Below are 27162 nucleotides of genomic sequence, written 5' to 3' on the forward strand. Positions count from 1 at the left end.
CTGAACTCCCTCAATGACTGTGGAGGCTACAACAGACCTCAACTCTTCCATTATAAGCGTCACTTTATGAATTACATAGCCTTTTAACCAATAATTCTTAACCGGAACAAATTTTAATGCTTGCACTAGATAAGTATACTTCTTCTCCCTAATCTTTCTCTGTAACATTATGCAAAATGAATGAACAATCACTCCTAACCTCTTCCACTTCATATCATTGTACAAACTATCCCTCCTTTGACTAGGGGACACCGCTTCTACATCTGGTCCTGATAACAATACTTATTCTCCATAATTATCTCTCCATATGGGAGGAACGTCCCCATCCTAACCCTAATAAGTATTTTTTCCTAAAATTGGTTCCCTTATAATCAAATGCGATATATTTATGGCTTTAATAACTATCAATGTTGAAAGAGTTAACTTGCTTCTCACTGTTGTTATAATAGACTGAAGTGTTAATGTCCTTAGTTACTTCATCCATTTTCCAAAGAAAAGTTGTCTTTGCTTGTACTTCCATCTATCATCACTAGTGTCACTTTTTCCCAACTCTCAGTCCTATCTCTAATCCCTGACTTTCAAACTTTTGATTATAAAAAATACACCTATAATTACCTTGATCTCCCTGCTGGGAACTGTAACTATAGATACTCAATCACCCTCAATCTTCTCTTATCATTCAGCAACACATACTTTCTCAATGCATCTGCTCCTAACTGATCTAAACTCCTACCATATCTTCCCACTAAACTTTAACATGTCCTTCACTACTGTTCTCTCTCTCTTACTACTAACTTTGAAACTTAGCTTACTGTCTTAGAGTTCCTTCAACCTAGTTCTCCTATCTTATTTTAATCTAATCTTTTCCTCCTAACCTTTAAAAACCTTTTCCACTGATTTATTCACAAAATCCCTTTACCACCAAATTTTTTGAATATGTGATTGGGAAAGTCCCCACCTGTTTCTGACTTTTTACACAGACTTGGCAAACGACTAAACCCCTTTTAGCCTAGCCTGAAATCCCTTGGTGTAAGAATGTAACCCAGAATAACAGTCACCCCTTTTAACTTTATTTTTCAGACAGATTGTCTAATAGACAGTCTGATAGATTATCATCCTTCCTATGATATTATCTTTTTAAGCAAATACGATTCCCAAAAACCCTACTTTTTAAAATCCTCTACCAGACAGTCGTCTAGTGTACATCCTATTGTACAGTTCAATTTAAACAATGCATCTCTTCCCAACACTGCAATAGGTATATGCTCTAATATTAGTATCTTAAGAGTAATTAACTGTTTTACTACCTCAAATCCCTATCCTAATTAGTTAATTTTACATAGTGAGATGTTTAACCTCTTTAGGCTCAACACAGATAAGTTTTTCCACTATTCACCATCACTTCTAATGGTCGGTTGTTTTTACTTCAATTGTTGGATATTTTGTCTTCTTCTCTAATCGGTGCTATCAGCTGACACCCCCCTCGTATCTTCTAGGCACTAACAGGTGATCTCGACTGCCCCTGTATCTTCCTTAAAAATGTTCTCTGTTTTTCCTCCTGACTTGTTGCACTCACAGGTAAAGTAACCAACCTGTCCATAATTATAACAGTCTTCTGAAAGTTGCTGGAAGTGTAGCTGAAATCTTCCTCCTCCTTCTAAGCCTTCTCGTCCTCTTCCTCTCCAATTCTGTGTCTGTCCAGAAACTGGCTGTGGATATGGAACACCTGGTACCCCCCTTGACTGGTACAATTGCATTTGATATTGTTCAGTTGAAGCTGTAACAGTGATTGTTGATTTGGTTCACTCTGATTCTTCATAACCAAAGCTTCTCTTCTCCACCAGTTGTATGATTGAGTTTTCTGAGAGCTTCTTGATCCTGTTCTTTCTTGCTGAGATATATGTATTCTTCAACAGCTTATATTCTAAGTTCTGTCCTCAAAATATCATCTTCCATCATCTTCTTACTTCTCTTCAGCTGCTTGGCCTCAATGTATTCTTCTTCTCCTCCAATTCCTGGGATTATTTTCTCAGCAGTTTCTCCTCTTCTGTATCTTCAGCGTCTCGAGCTGTTCCTCTAGCTCTCTTACCTCTCCCAAAGTCCTCGCTTCCTCCAGGCCTGATAAGCCTCGGTCTATATCTCCTTCTATTTCTTCTGTGCCAGTCCTTGTAGGATAAAATCCTCTTGAACATAAAGCACCTTTAATCTCCAAATCTTCATCGCTTTCTTCATCTTTGCTTTCATCAGAGATCAAATCTCGTGTATCCTTCTTCCTTCAACTTCCATCAGAGATCAAATCTCTAGTATCCTTCTTCTTTCCTCTCTTGCCAACTTCCTTCTGATCACAGAGTCATATCCACCCATGACCTCTTCTCAATCACTCATCTTCATCATCCTCATCCTCTTTAACCTCACTCTTCTCTTCCAGACATCTCATTTCCTTCCTTCTGGAGTTTTGGATTCATCTTTATCGTTGTTTCTGCTTGTCCTCTATCTATTATTCGTTCATCTCCATCTCTGATGCAACAATCACCCTCCTGGATGATCCCTGGAAGCTGAGGATAAACATCCCTAAGCTCTACTCCCTTCTCGTAAGGTGGGTGTCATTTTGCTGAATCCCTGCGTGAGAAAGGTGTACTAACTTCTGCCATTAGTTTTTCTAACACTACTTTCTAACACTACTTTAGTTAAAGGATTAAAATTTTTTCCCCTATATCAACCCTTTTATATTCCTTTATCGTGAATTATTTTATTTTAGACTATATAGCCTATGGCTTCCCCCCTTAAATTATTAATATAAACCTAACAACTCCAAAAAATAAATAAATCAATTCAAAATCATGAATAATTAAAACCAATTTTTATTCCTATATCCTATGTCACCAATTTATCAATTAATGTTGGCTATCTTACCACAACCCATCAAATGCAAGTAAATGTAAATTAGTCAACTTCAAAGCAATCCCAAAAACAAAGCCTGTAACCCCTTGCTCTATAACCCCTAATTATCTTAAATTTACAGAATAATGTCAGTCCTCGATTCCCAACACAACTCCAATCAAACCCCAGTGATGCACAGAGCCTCCAAAATGCAATTTTTAATGAAATAGTATTTGCCAAGCCTATGTGAAATTGTCATCAAATATTTTGTAAGGGATGATTTTGTGAACTAGCCTGATATCTGATCCTCTGCCTCTGCCGCGTCACGTGATGTCACGTCAGCACTTCCTGTATCTCCTCTCTCTCTCTCTCTCTCCTGTCTCTCATATGACAAGGGAACAAAGACACAGAAACAGATTTTAGTAGTTAATGCAATCACTGAGTATTTCCAACCATTCAATATTCATTCGTTCTACATTATTCACTCTAAGACTAAATTCAGAACTAAATAGATCGCTCAAAAACATTTTTATTTTATTTATTTATTTTAATCGTCATTTAATTTAATTTATTATAATCCGTCAACATATCTCTCTCTCATTTATCAATTCAATAGGTCACAAAACAAGTTTCATCTTTAACCATCCGCCGTTTAAACTAGAATACTCGTGTCAAAATATATCTTCTCTTTGTTTCCTCGTCTGTGTCTATTTCTCTCCCTGCGACACGCAGGCCCCCAGAAATATGACACGTCACCCACAATCCCGTTTTTGTAGTTTTACTATACCCTCGTGTTGTAGTTTAGTGCCGTAAACCAAAACGTGTCCTAATCTCGTGCCATAAACTCCCCCTTTCTGTAGTGTAGTGTCGCAAAATTAAACGCATGCGCAAATGCATTCAATGATACGATTCCCGGACAATAGAACGATAGCATTACGCTACAGCTTCACTATTTTATACCCTATACTCACACAATTACACATAACAGAGCTCACATTTGCGTAGAACTTTAAATTCTACACACACATACATATTTTAAGAGGCTTAGTCCATCGCAATGGGACCTCTAAGGATACATTAGCATGTAGCACAGAACACAATTAGCATTTAGCATTAGCCGCCATATACCATGTAGCATGAAACACACTCCCATTTAGCATTAACCTTAGCCTTAGCCTTTAGCTAACTGCAGCCTACCACGCCCTAAGTAACCTTGCATTGTGCCCAAATCATTATCCATCATTATCCATATCTCCGCCTAACTTTATGCTGCCTTGAGTTCTGGATAATTATATGAGCGGTTACCCCAAACGAATAATCCGTCAACTATAAGATGAGCATAACATACAATATCATCGTCCAGCTCATGGTTCCCAGAACCAACCTGACAAAGTCTAATACGTCGTCCAGGATTTGTAGCCCACTCCTGCGAGTCGCCCCCGCTGGGGGTCTTTCCAGATTCACAATGCGCTAAATATGCATACGTATTCCAGCTTTTATTCACTACCAATCCATTGTTCTAGACTTCCTATTATTTACCGTTTACCCATCAACCAAATTTAGAATATTTATTTCAGCCTCCTAGTCAACAGCAATAACGCCACCCGAGGCACGGTCGTAATGGTACATCTCTCCAGTGTACACAAGTCGTATCCAATCTAACAAGCTCCGAAGCGGTAAGAAAAACTCACCCTTGTCTGGCCATGCTTCAAAGCGAGTTAGCCTGGCGGCTGACTGAAACAAAGGAGAGGTGCAGACCAGCCCCACGTTGGGCGCCATTTGTCGTATCGAGTGAGTGGTGGCAATTATTGCTGATAAACAAAGGAGTCCGCTCATACTGAATCCTTGATCATAAGTTTATTCAGATCCCAAGCTTCAGCATAAGTGACAGGTGACATGACACCCGGAGAGCGACGCCTCAGAATGGCCGCTCTGCCCTTTCTGTAGTCTAGCCCCTATTTATAAACAATGCAAAAAGATGCTCCCTCTTCTGGCCAATCACCAGTCTCCCCTGTCTACAACACACTTCCTGTCTGTTGTATGTGGCGTTACACTAAAACATTCCCTCTTGATACTAAAATCAACATTCTTTCAGTTCCACTTAAAAAACATTTAACACCATGATAATCTCAATACACTACAATACCAAACATTAGGAACACTTTCCTAATATTGAGTTGCCCATTCACCCTCTGAATGGCACACATACACAAGCCATGTCTCAATCATCTCAAGGCTTAAACACCTCTCTTTAACCTGTCACCTCACCTTCACCTACACTGACTGAAGTGGATTTAAAAGGTGACATCAATAAGGGATCATAGCTTTCACCAGGATTCATCTGGTCAGTCTATGTCACGGAAAGAGCAGGTGTTTTGTTCCTAAAGTTTTGTACACTCAGTGTAAGTTCAGGAGTAAAAATGTGCTTAACAAGTCACATAATAAGTTGCATGGACTCACTCTCTGTGCAATGATAGTGTTTAACATGAATAACTACCTAATCTCTGTACCCCATACATGCAGTTATCTGTAAGGTCCATCAGTCGGGCAGTGAATTTCAAACACAGATTCAACCACAAAAACCAGGGAGGTTTTCCAATGCCTCGTAAAGAAGGGCACCTATTGGTAGATGGTAAAACATTTTATTTTTATTTTTATAAACTGACAATGAATGTTCCTTTGAGCATGGTGAAGTTATTAATTACACTTTGGATGGTGGATCAAATGCACCCAGTCACTACAAAGATACAGGCGTCCTTTCTAACTCAGTTGCCGGAGAGGAAGGAAACCGCTCAGGGATTTCACCATGAGACCAATGATGACTTTAAAACAGTTGCAGAGTTAATGGCTGTGGTAGGAGAAAGCTGAGGATGGATCAACAACATTTTAGTTAAATCACAATATTAACCTAAATGAAGCCTGTACAGAATAAAAAATATTCCAAAACATGCATCCTGTTTGCAATAAGGCACTAAAGTAAAACTGCAAAAAATGTCCTGAAAACTTTATGTCCTGAATACAAAGAGTTATGTTTGGGGCAAATCCAACGAAACACATCACTGAGTACCACTCTTCAAATTTTCAAGCATGGTGGTGGCTGCATCGTTATGGGTATGCTTCTCATCGGCAAGGACTAGGGAGTTTTTTAGGATAAAAATAAAAAGGAATAGAGCTAAGCAGGGGCAAAATCCTAGAGGAAAACGTGGTTCAGTCTGCTTTCCACCAGACACTCAGAGAGTAATTCACCTTTCAGCAGGTCAATAACCAAAAAGGTCAAATATACACTGGAGTTGCTTACCAAGTCTACATTGAATTTTCCTGAGTGGCCTACTTAGTTTTGACTTACAGTAACAGTCAAAAGTTTGGACATACATACATATTCAAGGGTTTTTCTTTATGTATACTATTTTCTAAATTGTAGAATAATAGTGAAGACATCAAAACTATGAAATAACACATATGGAATCATGTAGGACCCAGAAAACTGTTAAACAAATCAAAATATATTTTAGATTTGTCACATTGTATAATGATTAGAAGAGTGGCACAGGAATACGTATTAGGGATTTTATTTACTCCACCCAACACAAGGTACGTCATGGAAAATGATGGGGATGAAGCCCAAAACAAACACGTATATATATAACAAAGGGTTGTGACCCAAACAAAAGAGCAAGGTGTAACCTCTACACAATACACGGAACGAGACCCATAATAACAAGAGCACAATACACGGTACTCATGAGACCAACGGACATGGGACTATAATCGACAAGAACAATGGGGAACAGAGGGCACATATATACACATACTAATAAGGTGGAATGGGAACCAGGTGTGCGTAATGAGACAAGACAGTCCAGGGTTGGTGGTAATGAACCAGGTCATTGACGCCTAGAAGGTTGGTGACGTAGACCTCCGGAGCTGGTGAACGGAATGAGCAGCAGTACCGGGGGAATCCGTGATAAGATTTTAGATTCTTCAAAGTAGCCACCTATTGACTTGATGACAGCTTTGCACACTCTTGGTATTCTCTCAACCAGCTTCATGAGGTAGTCACCTGGAATGCATTTCAATTAACAGGTGTGCCTTGTTAAAAGTTTAATTTGTGGAATTTCTTTCCTTCTTAATGTGTTTGAGCCAATCAGTTGTGTTGTGACAAGGTAGGGGTGGTATACAGAAGATAGCCCTATATTATGGCAAGAACAGCGCAAATAAACAAAGAGAAACGACAGTCCATCATTACTCTAAGACATGAAGGTCAGTCAATACGGAAAATGTCAAGAACTTTGAAAGTTTCTTCAAGTGCAGTCGCAAAAACCATCAAGCACTATGACGAAACTGGCTCTCATGAGGACCGGCACTGGAAAGGAAGACCCAGAGTTACCTCTGCTGCAGAGGATAAGTTCATTAGAGTTACCAGCCTCAGAAATTGCAGCCCAAATAAATGCTTCACAGAGTTCAAGTAACAGACACATCTCAACATGAACTGTTCAGAAGAGACTGCGTGAATCAGGCCTCCATGGTTGAATTGCAGCAAAGAAACCACTACTAAAGAACACTAATAATAAGAAGAGACTTGCTTGGGCCAAGAAACACGAGCAATGGACATTAGACTGGTGGAAATCTGTCCTTTGGTCTGATGAGTCCATATTTGAGATTTTTGGTTCCAACTGTGTCTTTATGAGACACAGAGTAGGTGAACAGATGATCTCCACATGTGTGGTTCCCACCGTGAAGCATGGAGGAGGTGTGATGGTGCTTTGCTGGTGACACTGTCTGTGATGTATTTAGAATGCAAGGCACAATTAATCAGCATGGCTACCACAGCATTCTGCAGCAATACGCCATCCCATCTGGTTTGCGCTTAGTGGGACTATAATTTATATTTCAACAGGACAATGACCCAACATACCTCCAGGCTGTGTAAGGGCTATTTGACCAAGAAGGAGAGTGATGGAGTGTTGCATCAGATGACCTGGCCTCCACAATCACCCAAACTCAACCCAATTGAGATGGTTTGGGATGAGTTGGACCGCAGAGTGAAGGAAATGCAGCCAACAAGTGCTCAGCATATGTGGGAACTCCTTCAAGACTGTTGGAAAAGTATTCCAGGTGAAGCTGGTTGAGAGAATGCTAAGAGTGTGCAAAGCTGTCATCAAGGCAAAGGTTGGCTACTTTGAATAATCTGATTTGTTTAACACATTTTGGGTTACTACATGATTCCATATGTGTTATTTCATAGGTTTGATGTCTTCACTATTATTCTACAACGTAGAAAATTGTAAAAATAAAAAAAAAACCTTGAATGAGTAGGTGTCCAAACTTTTGACTGGTACTGTAAATCGGCTTGAAAATCTATTTCAAGACTTGAAAATGGCTGTCTAGCAATGATCAAGAACCAACTTAATAGAGTTTGAAGAATTTTTAATAGAATAATGTTCAAATATTGTACAATCTAGGTGTGCATAGCTCTTAGAGACTTACCCAGAAAGACTCACAGCTGTAATCGATGCCAAAGGTGATTATATCATGTATCGACTCAGGGCGTTGAATACTTATGTAATCAAGAGATATTAGTGTTGGATTTTTCATTATATGTTTTACAAATGTTAGAATTTTTCACCCACTTTGACATTACATAGTATTTTGTGTAGATCATTGACAAAAAAATGACAATTAAATTCATTTTTATCTGACCTTGTAACAAAACAAAATGTGGAATAAGTCAAGGGGTGTGAATACTTTCTGAAGGCACTTTAGCTGTTATTGGCAGAGAGGTTTGGAACTCTCTTTGTTATTGGTTGATTAACCAGTTTACCACATGATGATGTCACCATGGAAAGCCAAAACTCCCATCTTGCAAACCTGCTGATTAGAATGTCCTGTGTAGATTATATTTGCAACCAGCAACTATCAGGAAATAACACTGATCAAATTTCCTCACACTTTTACAGTGTTAGTTTCATCAGCTGTTGTACAATATGATACAAAACACAGGAAAAACAGAATGTTTACTACACTGAGTCTTTAAGGCCATGTTAAGCCAACTTATCTCAAGTCTGAAAAGGTCCCTAGTGACAACATATGATGATTATGTGAAATGTTATGGTAACACCTTTCTTGAGTAAATGTAGATGTTTGATGTGAACCAAAATAAATAGTGTATGGTGATAATCCTGGGGTGTATTCAATGATGTGAGTTTGAAATGTAATGAATAGAGAGAGCTAACATGATTTTAGATAAAGATGTTCTACACAATACAGTTCTATGATATCTAAATGTTTTGTAACATTACACCCTTCGGAACAGAGCCCTGGTCATTTTATTGTTAAGTCAAACCAGCAACATCCAAAGACCAAGAGAGCAAAGCGAGGTGAAGAACACAGAGAACTCTGACCACAGTCACATGACCAAGACACGCATGTTGACCGCAGGAAGACGATGACCCTCAGGCAAACTCAGGCCACAAATTTTTTTTTTTTTGTTGCCAACATGGTTGTTAATGGCAGCTATTTTTCTAGTAATTATCTTGTTTTGTACATTAATACAAAGATTAATTAGTATACACATTACTGGTTTCTGGATTTGTTCACACGAAAACGGGTAATTTCTTTGCAGAATAATTTCTTTACAGAAAGGGCTTTTTATATGTTTTCAGACAACAAAAGGTTTTGATCTTTGTTGTCACGTCTTTCGAATGGAATGTAGTTACATGTACGTGGAGATGTGTACTTTTTGTAAACAAGGTTACAATGAATTTAATATATATATATATAAAATAGACTAATGGGGAACAATTATTGTACTTCTTTATTATTTTGAAAAATGATATTTGTACTGTAGGTTACATTTAACATGAATATTGTTAGAATTGTAAAAGTATGTACTGATAACTAGAAGCGATGACAATATGGGTGGATGTTACTGTAATGCCACTGTGAATGTACTGTACAGTTTGTAAAGCTTAATAGAGTATGAATAAAGAGGAATGTGTACGTACACTCCCTGAGACCTGGTGAGCATGTGTACATGGATACAGGGAGTGTACGTACACATTCATGTGTACATGGGCGGCAGGTAGCTTAGTGGTTAAGAGTGTTGTTCCAGTAACCAAAAGGTCACTGGTTCTAATCCCTGAGCCGACTAGGTGAAAAAGCTGTTGATGTGCCCTTGAGCAAGGCACTTAACCCTAATTGCTCCTGTAAGTCGCTCTGGATAAGAGTGTCTGCTAAATATGTAAAATGTATGTATCTTTGTTTCCACCTGTGTTAGTATGTCAGTATATGTGAGCAGCATGTCTATGTAGTTTCATATCCGCTCCAAAAGTGTAGTAGTTTTTCACACATATAGTTCTAAAACAATTATATCTTCTACATTTTAGGTAGATTCACACAACCCAACAGTGTGTTTACCAGGACTATACACAGGATACATAGAGATGTGCCTGAGAGAAACAAGAAAGAGACAGGGTAGAAACAGGAAATAGGAGAAACACAAATAGGAGGACATCATAAGTGCAATTGCAATAGACTACAATAGTACTAACTGGTGGGATAATAAAAAAGGGTATGCGAGCCTTTTTTTAAAGCATACATTTACTGTATCAGCATAAATGTGTCACTTCAGCAAGCTTTCTATTTCTGAGTCAGCAGCAGCATTAAAAACACAACATCAACTCAGTGGTAACAGTAACAGTGGTCAACTGATTGATAATAGGCAATATAGATTTTTATTGTAATTATTCCATGGGATCGGCTCTTAGATAATTACCTGTGATGTGTTCATTATTGGAAGACTCATTAGCTGTGGGAAACACAGTGAGACATATAGAGAAAGGCAGACAGCAAATAATGATGGAAGTCAAACATTACACCATACAGCACAAGCAAGACCTTTGGCACCTTGCTGGTGTTAAAAACATTTTAAAAAATGATGACCAATTTATCAATTGATTTTCAATTATAAAAAATATAAAAACATTAAACAAAAACAAAAAAGGAGCCTCTAATGCTATGTAACATTATATTGCATGTGTAGACTATACCACCCCTTAGTTGTTACATAGGCAAAGAGGAACCACAAGTGATAGGTCAGGAAATGTTACATCAAGATGAAAATATGTACCTTTAAGGTGGAACTCTGTGGTGAGGATACCGCCACTTGGCTCTGCTTCAGAAGGGATGCTTCTGGCCGTGCATGGGCCCTTAAAAAGATTAGAGGATATAGTGTTTAATGACCTCTTTGCTGATCAGAGCTGTATCCAACCAACTCCTGATAAATGTAATGGGTTAGGTGTGTTGTGAATGCAATAAACTGGAATATGCATATAAGTAAAAAGTATGTATTTTAATTGGACAGTGTGAGTGGAAGGCATTGCACCTAAACCGTTTTTAGGTGCAATGACAGAGTTTGCATTTATGGGTCATTCTATAAATAAAGTGGCCAATGTGTGACGTCAGGGTCAACATTTCAAAATGGTTTGATATACATTTAAACATGATTTTCTTGCAGCTTCACATGTGTAGTTACAAGAATAACAGTCTAGATAGGCACAATGAGGCCATAACACCTAGCAACAACAAAATATCTACATGTCATTCAAAATGTCACATAACATAAAACATGGACACCACATGTTTCTTTGTCATGCCTAGTAGCCAGGTCTGTTTGTGCTTTAGTCAACTTCTCTATCATTTATAGCCATGCTAAACATTCCTGAAGAATGAAAATGATCAACAACAGCATTTCTATATTTTTTAATAGTTAATATAATAATTTCATATAATAATATAATACAATGGGTTCTGTCAGCAAAATAATTGACAATAATAATAACCAATAATGAAATCATTATAATCAGTAAACTCTTCAAGTATTGTGTGTGTGTATGTGCATGCGTGCGTGCGTGAGTCTGTATCTGAAAACTAGCCGTCAAATTCTTGCTTCCTCTGTCCTTGATTCCTCCACTACTTGCCTCTCTTTGAAAGTGCATTGGAGCCCGAAGGGGGGAACCTTCAATCCTCTCCCACAATGTGCTTTGAGAGGGAGGTGAGGTATAAAGGGAACAAGGGAAGAATCTCAATTGCATTTCCTTGATTCCTCACATCCTCTCTCCTCGCCTCCTTCTCAAAATCCATTGGATAAGAAGGTGAAAGGGGAGGGACCTCTGACCTTCTCATCCAATGGGTTTTGAGAAGAAGATGAGGAGCGAGGATGTGACAAATCATGCAATTGAGATTCTCCCAAGGACAGAGGATGCAAGTAGTTGACAGCTATTAACATTTTTAGACAGTGTCAGACTGACTGACTGACTTATAGACTGAGCTACCATAATACCCATGGCTTGTCCAGAAACAACCCCTTGCCCCTCAATATCTGCTCTGTCCAACTGTCTGGAAGAGGTTAAGTCTTGGATGCAGAACAACTTCAATTAATCAGCAGCAAGACAGAGTCAATGTTTATAGGCACCCCCAGCAGATCACCGACTCCTGCATCATCTGCCCTGCCAAAGATGGCCACATCATTCCCCTCTCATCAGTCATCACCAACCTGGGTGTGAAATTTGACCCTGCACTCTCCTTCAATGCCCACATTAGTCACATCTGTAAAACACAATTCTTTCACCTGAAGAACATCTACCGCCTAAGACCCTCTCTCAGCACTTCTGATGCAGAAAAGCTTATCCATGCATTTGTCTTCTCCAGAATTGATTACGGGAATGCAATACTTGGGGGCCTACCTTTAAACTCAATTAATAAATTATAGCTCATTCAAAACAGTGCTGCAAGGATTCTGACACAAACAAAAAAGTCTGCCAACATCACCCCTATCCTTGCTGACCTCCATTGGCTACCTGTCCCTCAAATAGTTGACTTTCAAATTCTCCTCCTGGTCTACAAAGCCCTAAATAGCATTGGACCTGAGTACCTGTCAGATCTACTCTCCCCCTATGAACCTCCATGCACCCTACGGTCAAGCCATGCCAAACTGCTTCATGCACCCAGGACCGGTCTCCGAACAATGGGGTACTTTTCTCCCCAATGCACCATGCCTTTGGAACTCCCTTCCTGACAATCTCAGGGCACACAGTTTTATTTTTTTCATGCACTTTGAGTTTATTCATGTACAGTATCATGAAAAGTGCTTTACAAATGTAATACATTGTTATTATTATTACTGCCCAGAGTCTAGACACTTGTGGAGATCTGAGAGGGCTTGATGGGTGGTGACATGGTGAGAGCTCCATCTAACCCTCTGATAGGCTTGGTGGAATTTTGGCGGTATTGCTTACTCCTGTCCAATCCTCTCAGATCTCCATAAGTGTTTAGGAGTAGGAGCTAGGGGTTGTTTCTGGACAGGACCCCACAACCCTTTGGGTGTGTGGTGGACCTACGGCACAACACTTGAGGCCTTGTTTGAATGTTTCATTCCATTGCTATACACACACAGATTTGCACAGGTGTAAGCGGGACACACCCACGTCACCCTATCAGGCTGATCAGACAGTTCTGGGTAGCTGGAGACCTGCTGTAAACAGTGAAAGGATATATTTACATGTCTACTATTCACACCCTTGCTTCATTCCAGCTAGTTCGATGTGCAACCACTTCGCATATCTCTAATCTAGCAATATATACTGTTGTTTTGGATGTATGGCATCATTGAATAAGATTACCAATGGTTAACTAGGTAGCTAGGTAGCTAGGATATATCAGTCAGCTAACCATTTACAGTAACAGTAGTTCATTAATAAGTCAATACACACTAAATCTTGTGCAGGAATTGAGAAATCTTACCTTATCTTGGCACTGTGGCACTGTATGGGCAACTATGAATCAATTATTTAATAGATTCATATAATAGAGTTAGAAGGGGATACCTAGTCAGTTGCACAACTGAATGCATTCAACTGAAATGTCTTCCGCATTTAACCCAACCCCTCTGAATCAGAGTGGTGCGAGGGGCTGAATTAATCGACGTTATTGGCGGCCGGAGGTTACTGGCCCAATGCTCTTTAACCGCTAGGCTACCTACTTTGAAAGGACAGGAAGTATTGGCTGTGCACTTGACCAATGACAGGCCCTCCAAATGTAACCCCACCCACTTGTGAACATTTAAATATCAAGTAGTTTTTTGGTTTCACATGCAAAAAATAAAAAAATAAGCCATTATTATGTTATCTTAGGAATCTTGACTTCATTTTGGCCATGACATAGACTAATTATCTTGACCACCTAACAACATAGACACCAAAATGTTCTGTCAATCCTCGAGATCCACATTCATTCCCTTTGGCTGTTGTTTAGTCTTGTTCTTGTGCAGTATCACACGAGCTCTTTATCACTTGACTGTCATTCATAAAATCCTTTCCTGAATCAGCTGATATTGCGCGATAATGTCCGTAACTAAACAGCTAGACATCAAACGCGCATCAAACAACTATTATGCGTGATTATTGAAGAACCCCCTTAATGACAGTATAGATTTTTGTTTTATTACATTTACATTTACGTCATTTAGCAGACGCTCTTATCCAGAGCGACTTACAGTTAGTGAATACATATATATTTTTTAAATATACTGGCCCCCCGTGGGAATCGAACCCACAACCCTGGCGTTGCAAACACCATGCTCTATCAACTGAGCTACATCCCTTCCGGCCATTCCCTCCCCTACCCTGGACAACGCTGGGCCAATTGTGCGCCACCCATGAGTCTCCCGGTCGCGGCCGGCTGCGACAGAGCCTGGATTCGAACCAGGATCTCTAGTGGCACAGTTAGCACTGCGATGCAGTGCCTTAGACCACTGCGCCACTCATGTTAAAGTCACTTATTAGTCATGTTAAAGTTAATCGTTCTGTTAGAAGCATTCCATTCTGCAATCGCATAATTATTTTGGATGTGTGTGCCCATGACAACTGTTTGCAATCCTTAACATAGGGAGATATGAAATGTTATGAGGTTACAGTACACTTCCGAGATCTCCATACAAAAAAAGAGTCCAACAGCAATATCCAGGAATTTTACAGGATCAAGTTCAATGTGTAATTTAATTGTTAAACGGTTAGTATATGATATAACGACAAACAACAGTATCATAAATGTAAGGAAAGAAAGGTAATGTTTTATGTCGCATGATATTTGCCAAATCTTTGAAGACTCCAAGCATGAGAGAGCATAAGAAACATAGGTTTTGATTCAACTCATGAATGTTGAATTGAATGTATCTATGTTCCCCCTTTATATCTTAATGTATTCAAATGAATATGTTTTGCTAATTATTATTAATGACTTTGTAACAGCTCCAAACAGTTGTCCACTACAAGAAATGCTCACTGGTACCCTAGTTTATAGAAAGACCCTTATCCAGTGTCGACATCCTGGCGACTAGGCAAATATTGCCTCCGTTAGTTTTGCTTATTTATCACAATTCTCCCATGTTACATGTGTAGGACGGTAAAATGTCATACTTACTGGCTGACATGAGAGTTTTTCCCCGTCACAAACCCCAACCTCACAGTGAAGCCAAACAGTGGACACCTTCTCCTGGCGCTGGAAGCGGAACGAGTTGAACTTAAACATGGAGCGGCTGTCTTTGGCGTTCTCGAAAATGGTCACAGTTTTGTCATACGAGCAGCTGTGAATGAGAGACCTCAATTGATTGAATGTTTGATTAAATGTTTGGGAAAATAGGAACAGCTGCGTCACCTGTACGAAAGTTCAATGCAATTCAGTATTAATTTTGTTTATTCCACAAAGTGGGGTTTTGATCAGCATGCAGTGAGAATTAGGTTGGTAACCGCCCCCCACATTTGCAAGTTTTCACTGAAATACCTGTTGATGATAAGATTCCACCTCTTCTTGTCTGTTGAGTAAGGAGTGGGTGTCGCCCAGCAGTTGCTTATCACCACTTTGAATCTGGGAGAGCAAAGAATATTGGACAATTATATTCAAGAGAAGGGGATCTGCTTTGAATTGTCATCCCCTTCTTTTTCTTCATTTCTATCCAGAGAAGTGCTGTTTTCAAGGGTGAATGGATGTTGCATGATACAAATACTGTGCCTTCAGAAAGTATTCACACCCCTTTACTTTTTCCACATTTTGTTGTGTTACAGCCTGAATTTAAAATGGATTACATTGAGATTGCATCATTGGCCTACACACAGTACCCCATAATGTCAAAGTGGAATTATGTTTTTAGAACTTTTTACAAATGAATTTAAAATGAAAAGCGGAGAGGAATTAAACCGCTCAGGGATTTCACCATGAGACCAATGGTGACTTTAAAACAGTTTCAGAGTTTAATGGCTGTGGTAGGAGAAAACGGAGGATGGATCAACAACATTGTAGTTACTCCACAATACTAACCTAACTGACAGAGTGAAAAGAAGGAAGCCTGTACAGATTTTTTTTTCTTCTAAAACATGCATCCTGTTTGCAACAAGGCACTAAAGTAATACTGCAAAAAATGTGGCAAAGCAATTAACTTTTCTGTCCTGAATACAAAGTGTTATGTTTGGGGAAAATACAATACAACACATTACTGAGTACCTCACACCATATTTTCAAGCATAGTGGTGGCTACATCATGTTATAGGTATGCTTGTAATCGTTACGGACTGGGAGGTTTTTCAGGATAAAAAAGAAACGGAATAGAGCTAAGCACAGGCTAAATCCTAGACGAAAACCTGGTTCAGTCTGCTTTCCACCAGGCACTGAAAGATTCATTCACCTTTCAGCAGGACAATAAACAAAAACACAAGGCCGAATATACACTGGAGTTGTTTATCAAGACAACATTGAATGTTCCAGTTTTGACTTAAATCAACTTGAAAATCTATGGCAAGACTTGAAAATGATGTCTAGCAATGATCAACAACCAATTTGACAGAGCTTGAAGAATTAAAAAAAAAATAATGTGCAAATATTGTGCAATCCAGGTGTGCAAAGCTCTTCAAGACTTACCCAGAAAGACACACAGCTGTAATCGCGCCCAAAGTTGATTCTAACATGTATTGGCTCAGGGGTGTGAATACTTATGTAAATGAGATACTGTATTTCTGTATTTCATTTTCAATAACTTTTGCCAACATTTCTAAAAACATATTTTAATTTTGTCATTATGGGGTATTGTGTGTAGATGGGTGAGAGAAAATAAATGCATTTAATCCATTTTGAATTCAGGCTGTAACACGACAAAATGTGGAGTAAGTCAAGGGGTATGAATACTTTCTGAAGGCACTGTTTGTCTCCAACACCTATGTTTTTTCCCCCACTTTCGCATCTTGTCATATTTGGTCACGTGTATTTGCTTTATGCAGGGTGAGGAATATCTATACTGAACAAAAATATAAACACAACATGTAAAGTGTTGGTCCCATGTTTCATGAGCTGAAATAAAAGATCCCAGAAATGTTCCATATGCACAAAAAGCTTATTTCGCTCCAATTTTGTGCACAAATTTGATTACATTCCTGTTAGTGAGCATTTCTACTTTGCCAAGATAATCCATCCACCTGACAGGTGTGGCATATCAAGAAGCTGATTAAACAGCATGATCATTATACAGGGGCACATTGTGCTGGGGACAATAAAAGGCACTCTAAAATGTACAGTTTTGTCACACAACACAATGCCACAGATGTCTCAAGTTTTGAGGGAGCATGCAATTGGAATACTGACTGCAGGAATGTCCACCAGAGCTGATGCCAGAGAATTTTATGTTAATTTCTCTACCATAAGCCGCCTCCAACGTCGTTGTAGAGAATTTGGCAGTTCCTCCAACCGGCCTCACAACCGCAGACCACATGTAACCACACCAGCTCAGGACCTCTACATCCGACTTCTTCACCAGCGGGATCATCTGAGACCAGCCACCCGGACAGCTGATGAAACTGAGGAGTATTTCTGTCTGTAATAAAGCCCTTTTGTGCGGAAAAACTCATTCTGATTGCCTGGGCCTGGCTCCCCAGCAGGTGGGCCTATTCCTTCCCAGGCCCACCCATGTCTGCGCCCCTGCCCAGTCATTTGAAATCCATAGATTAGGGCCTAATGAATTTATTTCAATTGACCGATTTCCTTACATAACTGTAACTCAGTAACATTTTTGAAATTGTTGCATGTTGTTTTTATATTTTTGTTCAGTAGAAATACAAATGTGCAAACTATATATACAAATATACTGTCTGTTGTGAGTACCTGTTGCTGAGTCCTTTGGCTTCAATCCCAATGAACACTTCAGAGCCAATCTCTGATGTGTCAATCACATAGGGGGCGTCTTTGGCATACAGGAACTTGGAATTCTAAAGACATGAACACAGGTTAGTCAGTTATATGTATGTTCACATTGAGTTTACTTTTACGACTTGAGTGATCCTTACAAGTAATGGACAAATTATTATCTCCATAATATTACTAAACTAATGTTAGTATTACGTTTTACACTCAAGCAGCTAATAACCTATTTCCCCAGGCCCAGACTAAGCCTAGTCCTGGACTAAAAAGCATGCTTTATGGAGAATATCCATTTAATGTCCTAGACTAGGCTTAATCTTTGTCCGGGAAGTTGATAAGAACCAAACCTTGAGGTACTCACAGTGAACACGTTCATAGACAACTGTGAACTAAAAGTGCCTAAACTCCCGTTGTTGACAAAAACTGTAGCCACTCTGAAAGAAGCAAAGGGTTTAGTAAAAACACTGCAAGTCATTGGGTTAGAATGCAAACGCTCTCCAGAAGGTACCAGCGGTGACCTAAATGCCAGGATTGGTGCTTACCTTTGGCTGAAGACGGCGTTGTTGACCAAGTAGGCGGCCCGGTATGTGCAGCTGAACGTGTAGTTGACCGGCTGGTTTCTGACTGTTAGTGAAGTGTCATTGGACACAATGGAGTTGTAGAAGACATACTTGGGGTCTTTACCACCAATATACTGGGAAAAAATAGCAGACACGCCAAAGAATGAGGATGGGTTGTTGACTCTTTAGGCCTATCACTTTGCATTTAGCTGGAATACCTTGCTCAGACCTGCAACTCTTCAGGTCTCAGGCAAGCTTACCCCCTCCATTAAAGCTATGTTCAGTATATCACCTCGGCGTGAGTGCCACAGTATGAGTTGTTTTTGGGTGTCAGGTCAGGGATGGTGAAGCGAAAGTATCCTGGGCTGTTGACACCGCTGTAACACAGCCCTCCCAGGGACAGCTGGCTGATCTCCCAGCCGTAGGGACACTCCGGGACGTTAGCAATGATGGCATTGGGGAAACACGACACCATCACATAGTCTGATGAACAACAAGCACAGAGAAAAGCCAATCTTAGAGGATGCTGATAGAACCTGTTCCATGGTGTCATATGGATAGGGATTCCACTCTCCTTAAGGAAAAAAATATTCACCTGCTTTCTGGGGGGCACAAGTCCATGCTACAGGCAGTAGAAGTAGTAGAGCGCTTACAGCAGCCATTGTCAAAGGCTGAAAATAAATATCAGAATTCAATTGTAACACATTGCTATGCTAAGTCAATAAGAACTTAAAATCTTATAATCTCCCCATATATAGTAAGGTTTATTTAAGCTTGGACACATGCACAGCTAATAGCTGAATTACAGTATACAGACAAAAAGGAAAGAAAAATAAGAAGATTTTAGGGGGAAATTAAGTTGATTGAAATGTTGATTAAAACAGTTCGGGACTTGAATGGCGGGAGGAAGCATCGTTGGTCTCTGAGCGGAGGGGGGATCGCGATAGCAGCCAGGGGAGTCAGGTCCCAAGCCATTGTTTGGTTTAATCATGGTTTAATAACCAGCCACTCCTTCACAACCGCTGCACAGTCACAGACACACATGACTAATACACAGTCCTAGTATTAATTGGCATTAGCTGATAACGTCCGTTGCCATTAGCATTTCTACATGGTCTAAAAATGCTCGCAGGGAGATGTTGGATGTTTTTTTTTTTTTTAAACAAGCTAAGAGACTTAAAAATGGAATGAAACGACAACACCCTAGGTAAGGCCAAAATAAGGTAAAATCTCTTTAACCTTACCATAGAAGTTTCATGAAGGGTAGACGGCTAGTTCTAGTCTGGCTAGGTTTCCGTCAGAGGGTCTTCATGGTCTGTATAGACTGACTGGGAACTTTAGCCACCACTGACAGCTGGACAGCCAAGGGGGTGGATTTTATACTTTTACAGGTAAGAGGAACCCCCCACCTCGCTCACCTGTCCTCTCTCCTCAAGTCCCCTACTTGGCAATGGCAAATTGGTAACCCCATTGTGGAGCTACTCACAAAAGCTCTCTGTGAAGGAAACGACATTGACTTTCAAATGACAAACCTCTCAGGGGATCACTGCAGCACACTCAACATTGCATTAGTCTTTAACATTCCTTTTATGTCTTACTCTATTCTGATACTTCAAAATGATATTCGATAATCAAGGCTTGAGCATGACTGTGTTGTGTCCAGTGACATATTTGAATCAGTATTGTGATGGTTCTAAGCATGCTATCAGCTTAAAGATTATATGCAAGTTAGATGCTCTGCAATGGAGAGGTTCCCTCACTCGCGCACACACACACACACTGTCACTCTTCCTAGCTCTTTGTAGATCACCTAGCATGGTTTTGCGACTGGAAGTGTGGGACGCCAACCTTACATAACATGATGGAATCTGGGGGCTTCTCATTGTTAGCATGGCTAAAGAGCTGTAACGCTACCTGTCCCCTGACCCTTCCTCTGATTTGTATCTTCCATGGATCCCCCTCCAAGAATTCCCCAATGCTCTATTCTGATGCTAATGCTAACGCTATGCAGCCATCTTTGCCTCTTCAATAGCGCTGTAATGTTTCCCAAACTGGTATATGAATGACATCAGTGTCTTCATCTGCTCCTATCATTTTACACTTGTTTAGTGGTAATTGCCTATTCTGTCACACCAGACGACAGTTGTTCAGAACAGGATTTTTAATAGATGTAGCGTTTCGTTACCATGGGTAAAAGGGACATTGTCTATCATGTAGTCATCTCATTTCGAGTCCACGTCCCAAGCCATCGGTTGTGTGGATCCAGCTACGTCTCGATCCCACATTATATATAATCATATAATAAATGCCATTTAGCAGATGCTTTTATCCAAAGCAACTTACAGGCATTCATGCATACATTTTGTGAATGGGTGGACCCGGGAATTGAACCCACCATCCTGGTGTTGCAAGCGCTGTGCTCTATCAAGTGAGCCATACAGGACCTTTACCAATTAGACATTAGACTGCTTCTGAGGTCTAAAAACATTTGACAAACAATGTTATGACCAGGGTTGGGGTTAATTCTACAAATTCATTCTAATTCAATTCCCGCTCACTGTAAATTCCATTGAATTAAATTCAAATTGCAGGTCAGTCTTTAAATTCAGCGATAATTCAATTCCTCTCAATTCCAATGTTAGGTAAATTCCAAGAATTAAATTCCCAATTCAATATTATCCCCAACAATTTCACATATTCCAATTCCAATTCAATTCCCTCAGACTTTCAGGCTGATCATGTCACTGTTGAGACAGCCTAGCTGGAAATATAGAAATTCAAGTTGAAATTATTTTAAACAAATCGTGCAGTCATTTTTTTATACTAAATGCATTAATTCCATTAACTGGGAAATGCATAAATATTGAATTCCAATACCATTGTCATGACTCCCTCCGAAGCTGCCTCATCTCCTTGTTCGGGCAGGCTGCGGCGTTCGTCGTCACCGGCCTTCTAGCCACCGCCGCTCCTCTTTTCATCATTCCATTTGTTTTGTCTTGTTTTTCACAAACACCTGGTACATATCTCCTCATCAGTCTCTGTATAATTATTCCCTCTGCTCCCCCATGTCTTTGTGTGTTATTGTTCCATGTGGAGGTGTCGCTAGCTCGTGTTGAGCATTATGTTACTTTTATCGCCGGATATTCACCCGTGTGTTTTGTTTTCCCAGTATGAATTTAAGTCGCACTGTAATTGGTTTACGCGTTGCTGCGGACTGCTGTATTGGCCAAATAAACCCTATCCTTTGATTCACACCTCCTGCGCCTGGCTCCATCCTACTCACCTTGTTACAAACATTCAATTCCAAAGATTAAATGTTTTTGCAAATCCAATGCAATTCCAATTCTAACAGTCTAATTTCAATTTCAATTCCATTAATTAAAATGTAATTCATCGTAAATTGTCCACTTCATGAGTGACTTCAAGAATTTAATTGGAATGTCAAACCCTGTAAGGAGCATGATATGGGCCGTCATCATGGCTGACTAAATATGAATGGAGAGAGGGGTCAACTAGGACACTTTCCCCCACTCCCTCTGTCCTCATACATAAAAGAAAGGGACACCAGACCAGGGACAAAAGCTGCCTCTATCTCATTGTATCCCACTGGGCTCTGTGAAACCCTATATTTCTGAATGATGTGAAATGTCTGTGAAACACAGTCGCCCATCTCATCTCCACTTTGGAACACTCATTGGTAGTGTGTCTTGTCTTATCAGAGCCTCCATCGCAGTTCAGGGATATCCATACATGCCTGTTTGCAGTGTTGCACCACTAAGATGGTGTTCTATTCCTGATACCTTTTAAAGATTGGTCAAGTAATGAAGATGTCATTATTGTGTGGCGGTCCCTGCTTTTCTTGTGTTTGTTCCTTTGAGAGGTACTGATCACTATCAGTCTGTCCGAGTCGGTGACTTGACAGGAATGCTGAAAGGTCTGTACTTTGACTTCCTCATGTATACAGTATGTACAATATGTTCCATTAAATCTATGATCACATCAAATAAACGTTATTTGCATGGGTCGAAAATACATGGGTACATTCCAGAGTCAATGGTAATTCAGGTCCTGTAACACAGGGCTGTATGGGAACCATACTTTGTGAAATGGTGGATCTGGATTGAGCAGGCAGCATGAAGTAGAGGCAAACACACCAATGTTTAGTTAGTTCTGCAGCCTTTGCTTTCACTTTTATCAGTTACTCTATTGCCATTCGGCTTTTACTTTAAAAACCATGCAAGTTAAAATCTCAAACATACAAATTACACAGAAAACAAAAAGGGACACAGGAAGTGGCACAGCTAGCAGGCAGGTGGACATTTTGTTTCATTATTCAACTAAGCACAAACTCCATTTGCAATGTGCTCTCACCAAACAAAGCTGCTATGTTAGCGCTGCACAAAGGATCCACAATGCCTACGGACTGCATTACTTTCTGTGGCCGGCCGCCTGGAACACTATGGCCGTGCTCCCCTGCTCAGGCATTGGATTGCATCAACCAATGGGTGGACTTCTGCCGGTTCATGCTGGGTTCATAGCCAAAAAAAGTGTCCCAGCTGTCCCAGCGTCACTGCCTGTGTCGCTGAAATGGCCGTGCCCTGCACAGCGCTGTAGTAGCTCTCCACTGCCTGTGTCGCTGAAATGGCCGTGCCCTGCACAGCGCTGTAGTAGCTCTCCACTGCCTGGCTTAAGCAGAAACGTTTCTCTACAAACTCCAGCTCAGAGTGTAATGCTTGTTATTGCCCTCTACACGGGAGGTGTGAATTGCAGGAAATTACCACGTGCCATGTGCTAAGGTAGAAGTCATCAGCCGTAGCCATTAGCCCAACAAAGAGAAGCATGTTTCAAAGTTCAGGTATACTTGTTCAGGTATACTTATTTTACATTTTTACATTTGAGTCATTTAGCAGATGCTCTTATTCAGAGCGACTTACAGTTAGTTCATTCATCTTAAGATAACTAGTTGGGACAACCACATATCACTGTCATAGTAAGTCAAATTGTCCTCAATAAAGTAGCTATCAGCAAAGCTATCAGCAAAGTCAGAGCTAATAAGGGTGAAAAGAGTCAAGTGCGAGTGTTAGTTCACAAAAAGCATTTTTTTTTTTTGGGGGGGGGGGGGATTATTTAAGATACTCTTTGAAGAGGTATGGTTTCAGATGTTTTTCGGAAGATGGGCAGGGACTCACAGGGAAGCTGGTTCCACCAATGGGGTGCCAGGACAGAGAAGAGCTTGGACTGGGCTGAGTGGGAGCTGCCCTCCTGTAAGGGGTGGGAGGACCAAGTGACCAGAGGTTGCAGAACTAAATACTCAGCTTGGGGTGTAGGGTTTGAGCAGAGCCTGAAGGTAGGGAGGGGCAGGTCCTCTTGCTGCTCCGTAGGCAAGTACCATGGTCTTGTAGTGGATGTGCACTTCAACTGGAAGCAAGTGGAGTGTGTGGGGAAAACAACAGGGAGTTGTACAGAGAACGACAGGGTGTTGTCCTGTGTCACACCAAGGTTCTTTGCACTCTGGAAGGGGGACACCGTGAAGTTGTCAACCGAGATGGAGAGGTCTTGTTGTGGGCAGGCCTTCCCCGGGAGGAAGAGCAGCTCCGTCTTATCAAGGTTGTGCTTGAGGTGGTGGGCCGACATCCAAGCTGAGATATCTGCCAGGCATGCAGAAATGCGTGTCGCCACCTGGGTGTCAGAAGGGGGGAAAGAGAAAGTAGTGTCATCCGCATAGCAATGATAGGAGAGACCTTGTGAGGATATGATGGAGCCGAGTGACTGTGTGTATAGAGAGAAGAGGGCCTAGAACTGATCCCTGGGGGACACTAGTAGTGAGAGTACGTGACACAAAGAAGAGCAGTCTCAGTTGAGTGACCCATCTTGAAGCCTGACTGGTTAGGGTCAAGAAGATCGTTCTGAGAGAGACAGCGAGAGAGTTGGTCAGAGACAGCACACTCAAATGTTTTGGAAAGAAAATAAAGCAGCGATACCGGTCTGTAGTTTTTGACGTCAGAGGGGTCGAGTGTTGGTTTCTTGAGGAAGAGAGCGACTCGGGCAATTTTGAAGTCAGAGGGGACGCAGCCAGTGGTCAGGGATGAGTTGATGAGGGAAGTGAGCAATGGGAGAAGGTCTCCAGAGATGGTCTGGAGAAGGGAGTAGGGGATGGGGTCGAGCGGGCAGGTTGCCGGCTGCCGGACCTCACTAGTCGCAGGATTTCATTTGGAGAAAGAGGGGAGAAAGAGGTCAAGGCGTAGGGTAGTTCTGTGTGAGTGGGACCAGTGGACTCAATATGCTGAGTGAATGAGGAGTGGATGTTGTCAACCTTCTTTTGAAAGTGATTGACAAATTAGAAGGGTTGCAGCCAAGGGGTGGGGAGTATCTGTAAAGCCTACAGGGAGAGGGGCGAACTGGGATAGAAAACACACACATATATTTGCCATAGCTACAAAAGAGCAAAATGAGATCTTCTGAAAGTAAGTTGACTCACTGGGTGAGACTGGTTTATTTCATATGATTTAATGGTAGCGCTTTATAATAACACCTTGTAATAAAGCATTTATAATGGATTAGTAAATACTGTAGTTTATTCAATATTTATTAATCATTACTCCCACATTTGTAAATATTAGAAAGCTAGTTATTCAGACATTTATAAACAGCTTTTAAAGTACAGTGCCTTGCAAAAGTATTCATTCCCCTTGGCGTTTTTCCTATTTTGTGGCATTACAACCTGTAATTTAAATTGATTTTTATTTGGATTTCATGTAATGGACATACACAAAATAGTCCAAATTGGTGAAGTGAAATGAAAAAAATAACTTGTTTCAAAAAATTATGAAAAAATTAATAACGGAAAAGTGGTGCGTGCATATGTGTTCACCCCCTTTACTATGAAACCCCTAAATAAGATCTGGAGCAACCAAAAAATAAGTCACATAATTAGTTAAATAAAGTCCACCTGTGTGCAATCTAAGTGTCACATGATCTCAGTATATATACACCTGTTCTGAAAGGCCCCAGAGTCTGCAACACCACTAAGCAAGGGGCACCACCAAGCAAGCGGCACCATGAAGACCAAGGAGCTCTCCAAACAGGTCATGTGTCAAAGTTGTGGAGAAGTACAGATCAGGGTTGGGTTATAACAAAATATCCTAAACTTTGAACATCCCACGGAGCACCATTAAATCCATTATTAAAAAATAGAAAGAATATGGCACCACAACAAACCTGCCAAGAGAGGGCCGCTCACCAAAACTCACGGACCAGGCAAGGAGGGCATTGATCAGAGAGGCAACAAAGAGACCAAAGATAAACCTGAAGGAGCTGCAAAGCTCCACAGCGAAGATTGGAGTATCTGTCCATAGGACCACTTTAAGCCGTACACTCCACAGAGCTGGGCTTTACGGAAGAGTGGCCAGATAAAAGCCATTGCTTAAAGAAAAGAAAAAAAGAAAACACATTTGGTGTTTACCAAAAGGCATGTGGGAGACTCCCCAAACATATGGAAGAAGGTACTCTGATCAGATGAGACAAAAAATGAGCTTTTTGGCCATCAAGGAAAACATTATGTCTGGCGCAAACCCAACACCTCTCATCACCCCGAGAACACCGTCCCCACAGTGAAGCATGGTGGTGGCAGCATCATGCTGTGGGGATATTTTTCATAGGCAGGGACTGGGAAACTGGTCAGAATTGAAGGAATGCTGGATGGCGTTAAATACAGGGGAATTCTTGAGGGAAACCTATTTCAGTCTTCCAGAGATCTGAGACTGGGACGGAGGTTCACCTTCCAGCAGGACAATGACCCTAAGCATACTGCTAAAGCAACACTTGAGTGGTTTAAGGGGAAACATTTAAATGTCTTGGAATGGCCTAGTCAAAGCCCAGACCTCAATCCAATTGAGAATCTGTGGTATGACTTAAAGATTGCTGTACACCAGTGGAACCCATCCAACTTGAAGGAGCTGGAGCAGTTTTGCCTTGAAGAATGGGCAAAAATCCCAGTGACTAGATGTGCCAAGCGTATAGAGACATACCCCAAGAGACTTGCAGCTGTAATTGCTGCAAAAGGTGGCTCTACGAAGTATTGACTTTGGGGGGGTGAATAGTTATGCATGCTCAAGTTTTCAGTTTTTTTGTCTTATTTCTGGTTTGTTTCACAAGAAAAAATATTTTGCATCTTCAAAGTGGTAGGCATGTTGTGTAAATCAAATGATACAACCCCCCCACAAAAAATCAATTTTAATTCCAGGTTGCAAGGTAACAAAACAGGAAAAATGCCAAGGGGGGTGAATAATTGGGATCTGGAGACTGGCTAGGCCACTCCAGGACCTTGAAATGCTTCTTACGAAGCCACTCCTTCGTTGCCTGGGCGGTGTGTTTGGGATCATTGTCATGGTGAAAGACCCAGCCACGTTTCATCTTCAATGCCCTTGCTGATGGAAGGAGGTTTTCACTCAAAATCTCACGATACATGGCCCCATTCATTCTTTCC

At 40.7% G+C, this 27162-nt stretch overlaps 2 protein-coding genes across 2 annotated transcripts in view; one reads left to right on the top strand and one right to left on the bottom strand.

Annotated features, from left to right (window-relative positions):
* gucy2g (guanylate cyclase 2g) overlaps positions 1 to 9995 on the top strand; it is a 179683-nt gene extending 169688 nt beyond the window's left edge. Inside the window, exon 22 of the mRNA XM_045223798.1 lies at positions 9194 to 9995. Coding sequence (XP_045079733.1) covers positions 9194 to 9280 — 87 coding nt within the window. The 3' untranslated portion in view covers positions 9281 to 9995. The remainder of the gene's footprint in view (positions 1 to 9193) is intronic.
* A 259-nt stretch (positions 9996 to 10254) lies between these two features.
* Positions 10255 to 19339, bottom strand: tectb (tectorin beta). Its single transcript, XM_041897183.1, has 9 exons — positions 19273 to 19339; positions 18970 to 19160; positions 18660 to 18811; positions 18479 to 18551; positions 18082 to 18185; positions 15718 to 15801; positions 15358 to 15520; positions 11009 to 11087; positions 10255 to 10328 (listed from the first exon to the last, which is right to left on the bottom strand). Exons 1-9 carry the CDS (start codon positions 19337 to 19339, stop codon positions 10255 to 10257), a joined length of 987 nt encoding a protein of 328 aa, XP_041753117.1.
* Positions 19340 to 27162: the final 7823 nt, after the last annotated feature.

This window comes from Coregonus clupeaformis, chromosome 1 (genome assembly GCF_020615455.1).
Source record: "Coregonus clupeaformis isolate EN_2021a chromosome 1, ASM2061545v1, whole genome shotgun sequence".
Classification (NCBI taxonomy): domain Eukaryota; kingdom Metazoa; phylum Chordata; class Actinopteri; order Salmoniformes; family Salmonidae; genus Coregonus; species Coregonus clupeaformis.

Coding starts and splice junctions, on each gene's coding strand:
- tectb (XM_041897183.1), bottom strand. CDS start 19,339: ATGGCTGCTGTAAGCGCTCTACTACTTCTACTGCCTGTAGCATGGACT. Junction 18,186..18,478: donor TGTCTATGAACGTGTTCACT/GTGAGTACCTCA, acceptor TCATGTCTTTAG/AATTCCAAGTTCCTGTATGC. Junction 15,802..18,081: donor GCCAAAGGACTCAGCAACAG/GTACTCACAACA, acceptor TTGCTCTCCCAG/ATTCAAAGTGGTGATAAGCA.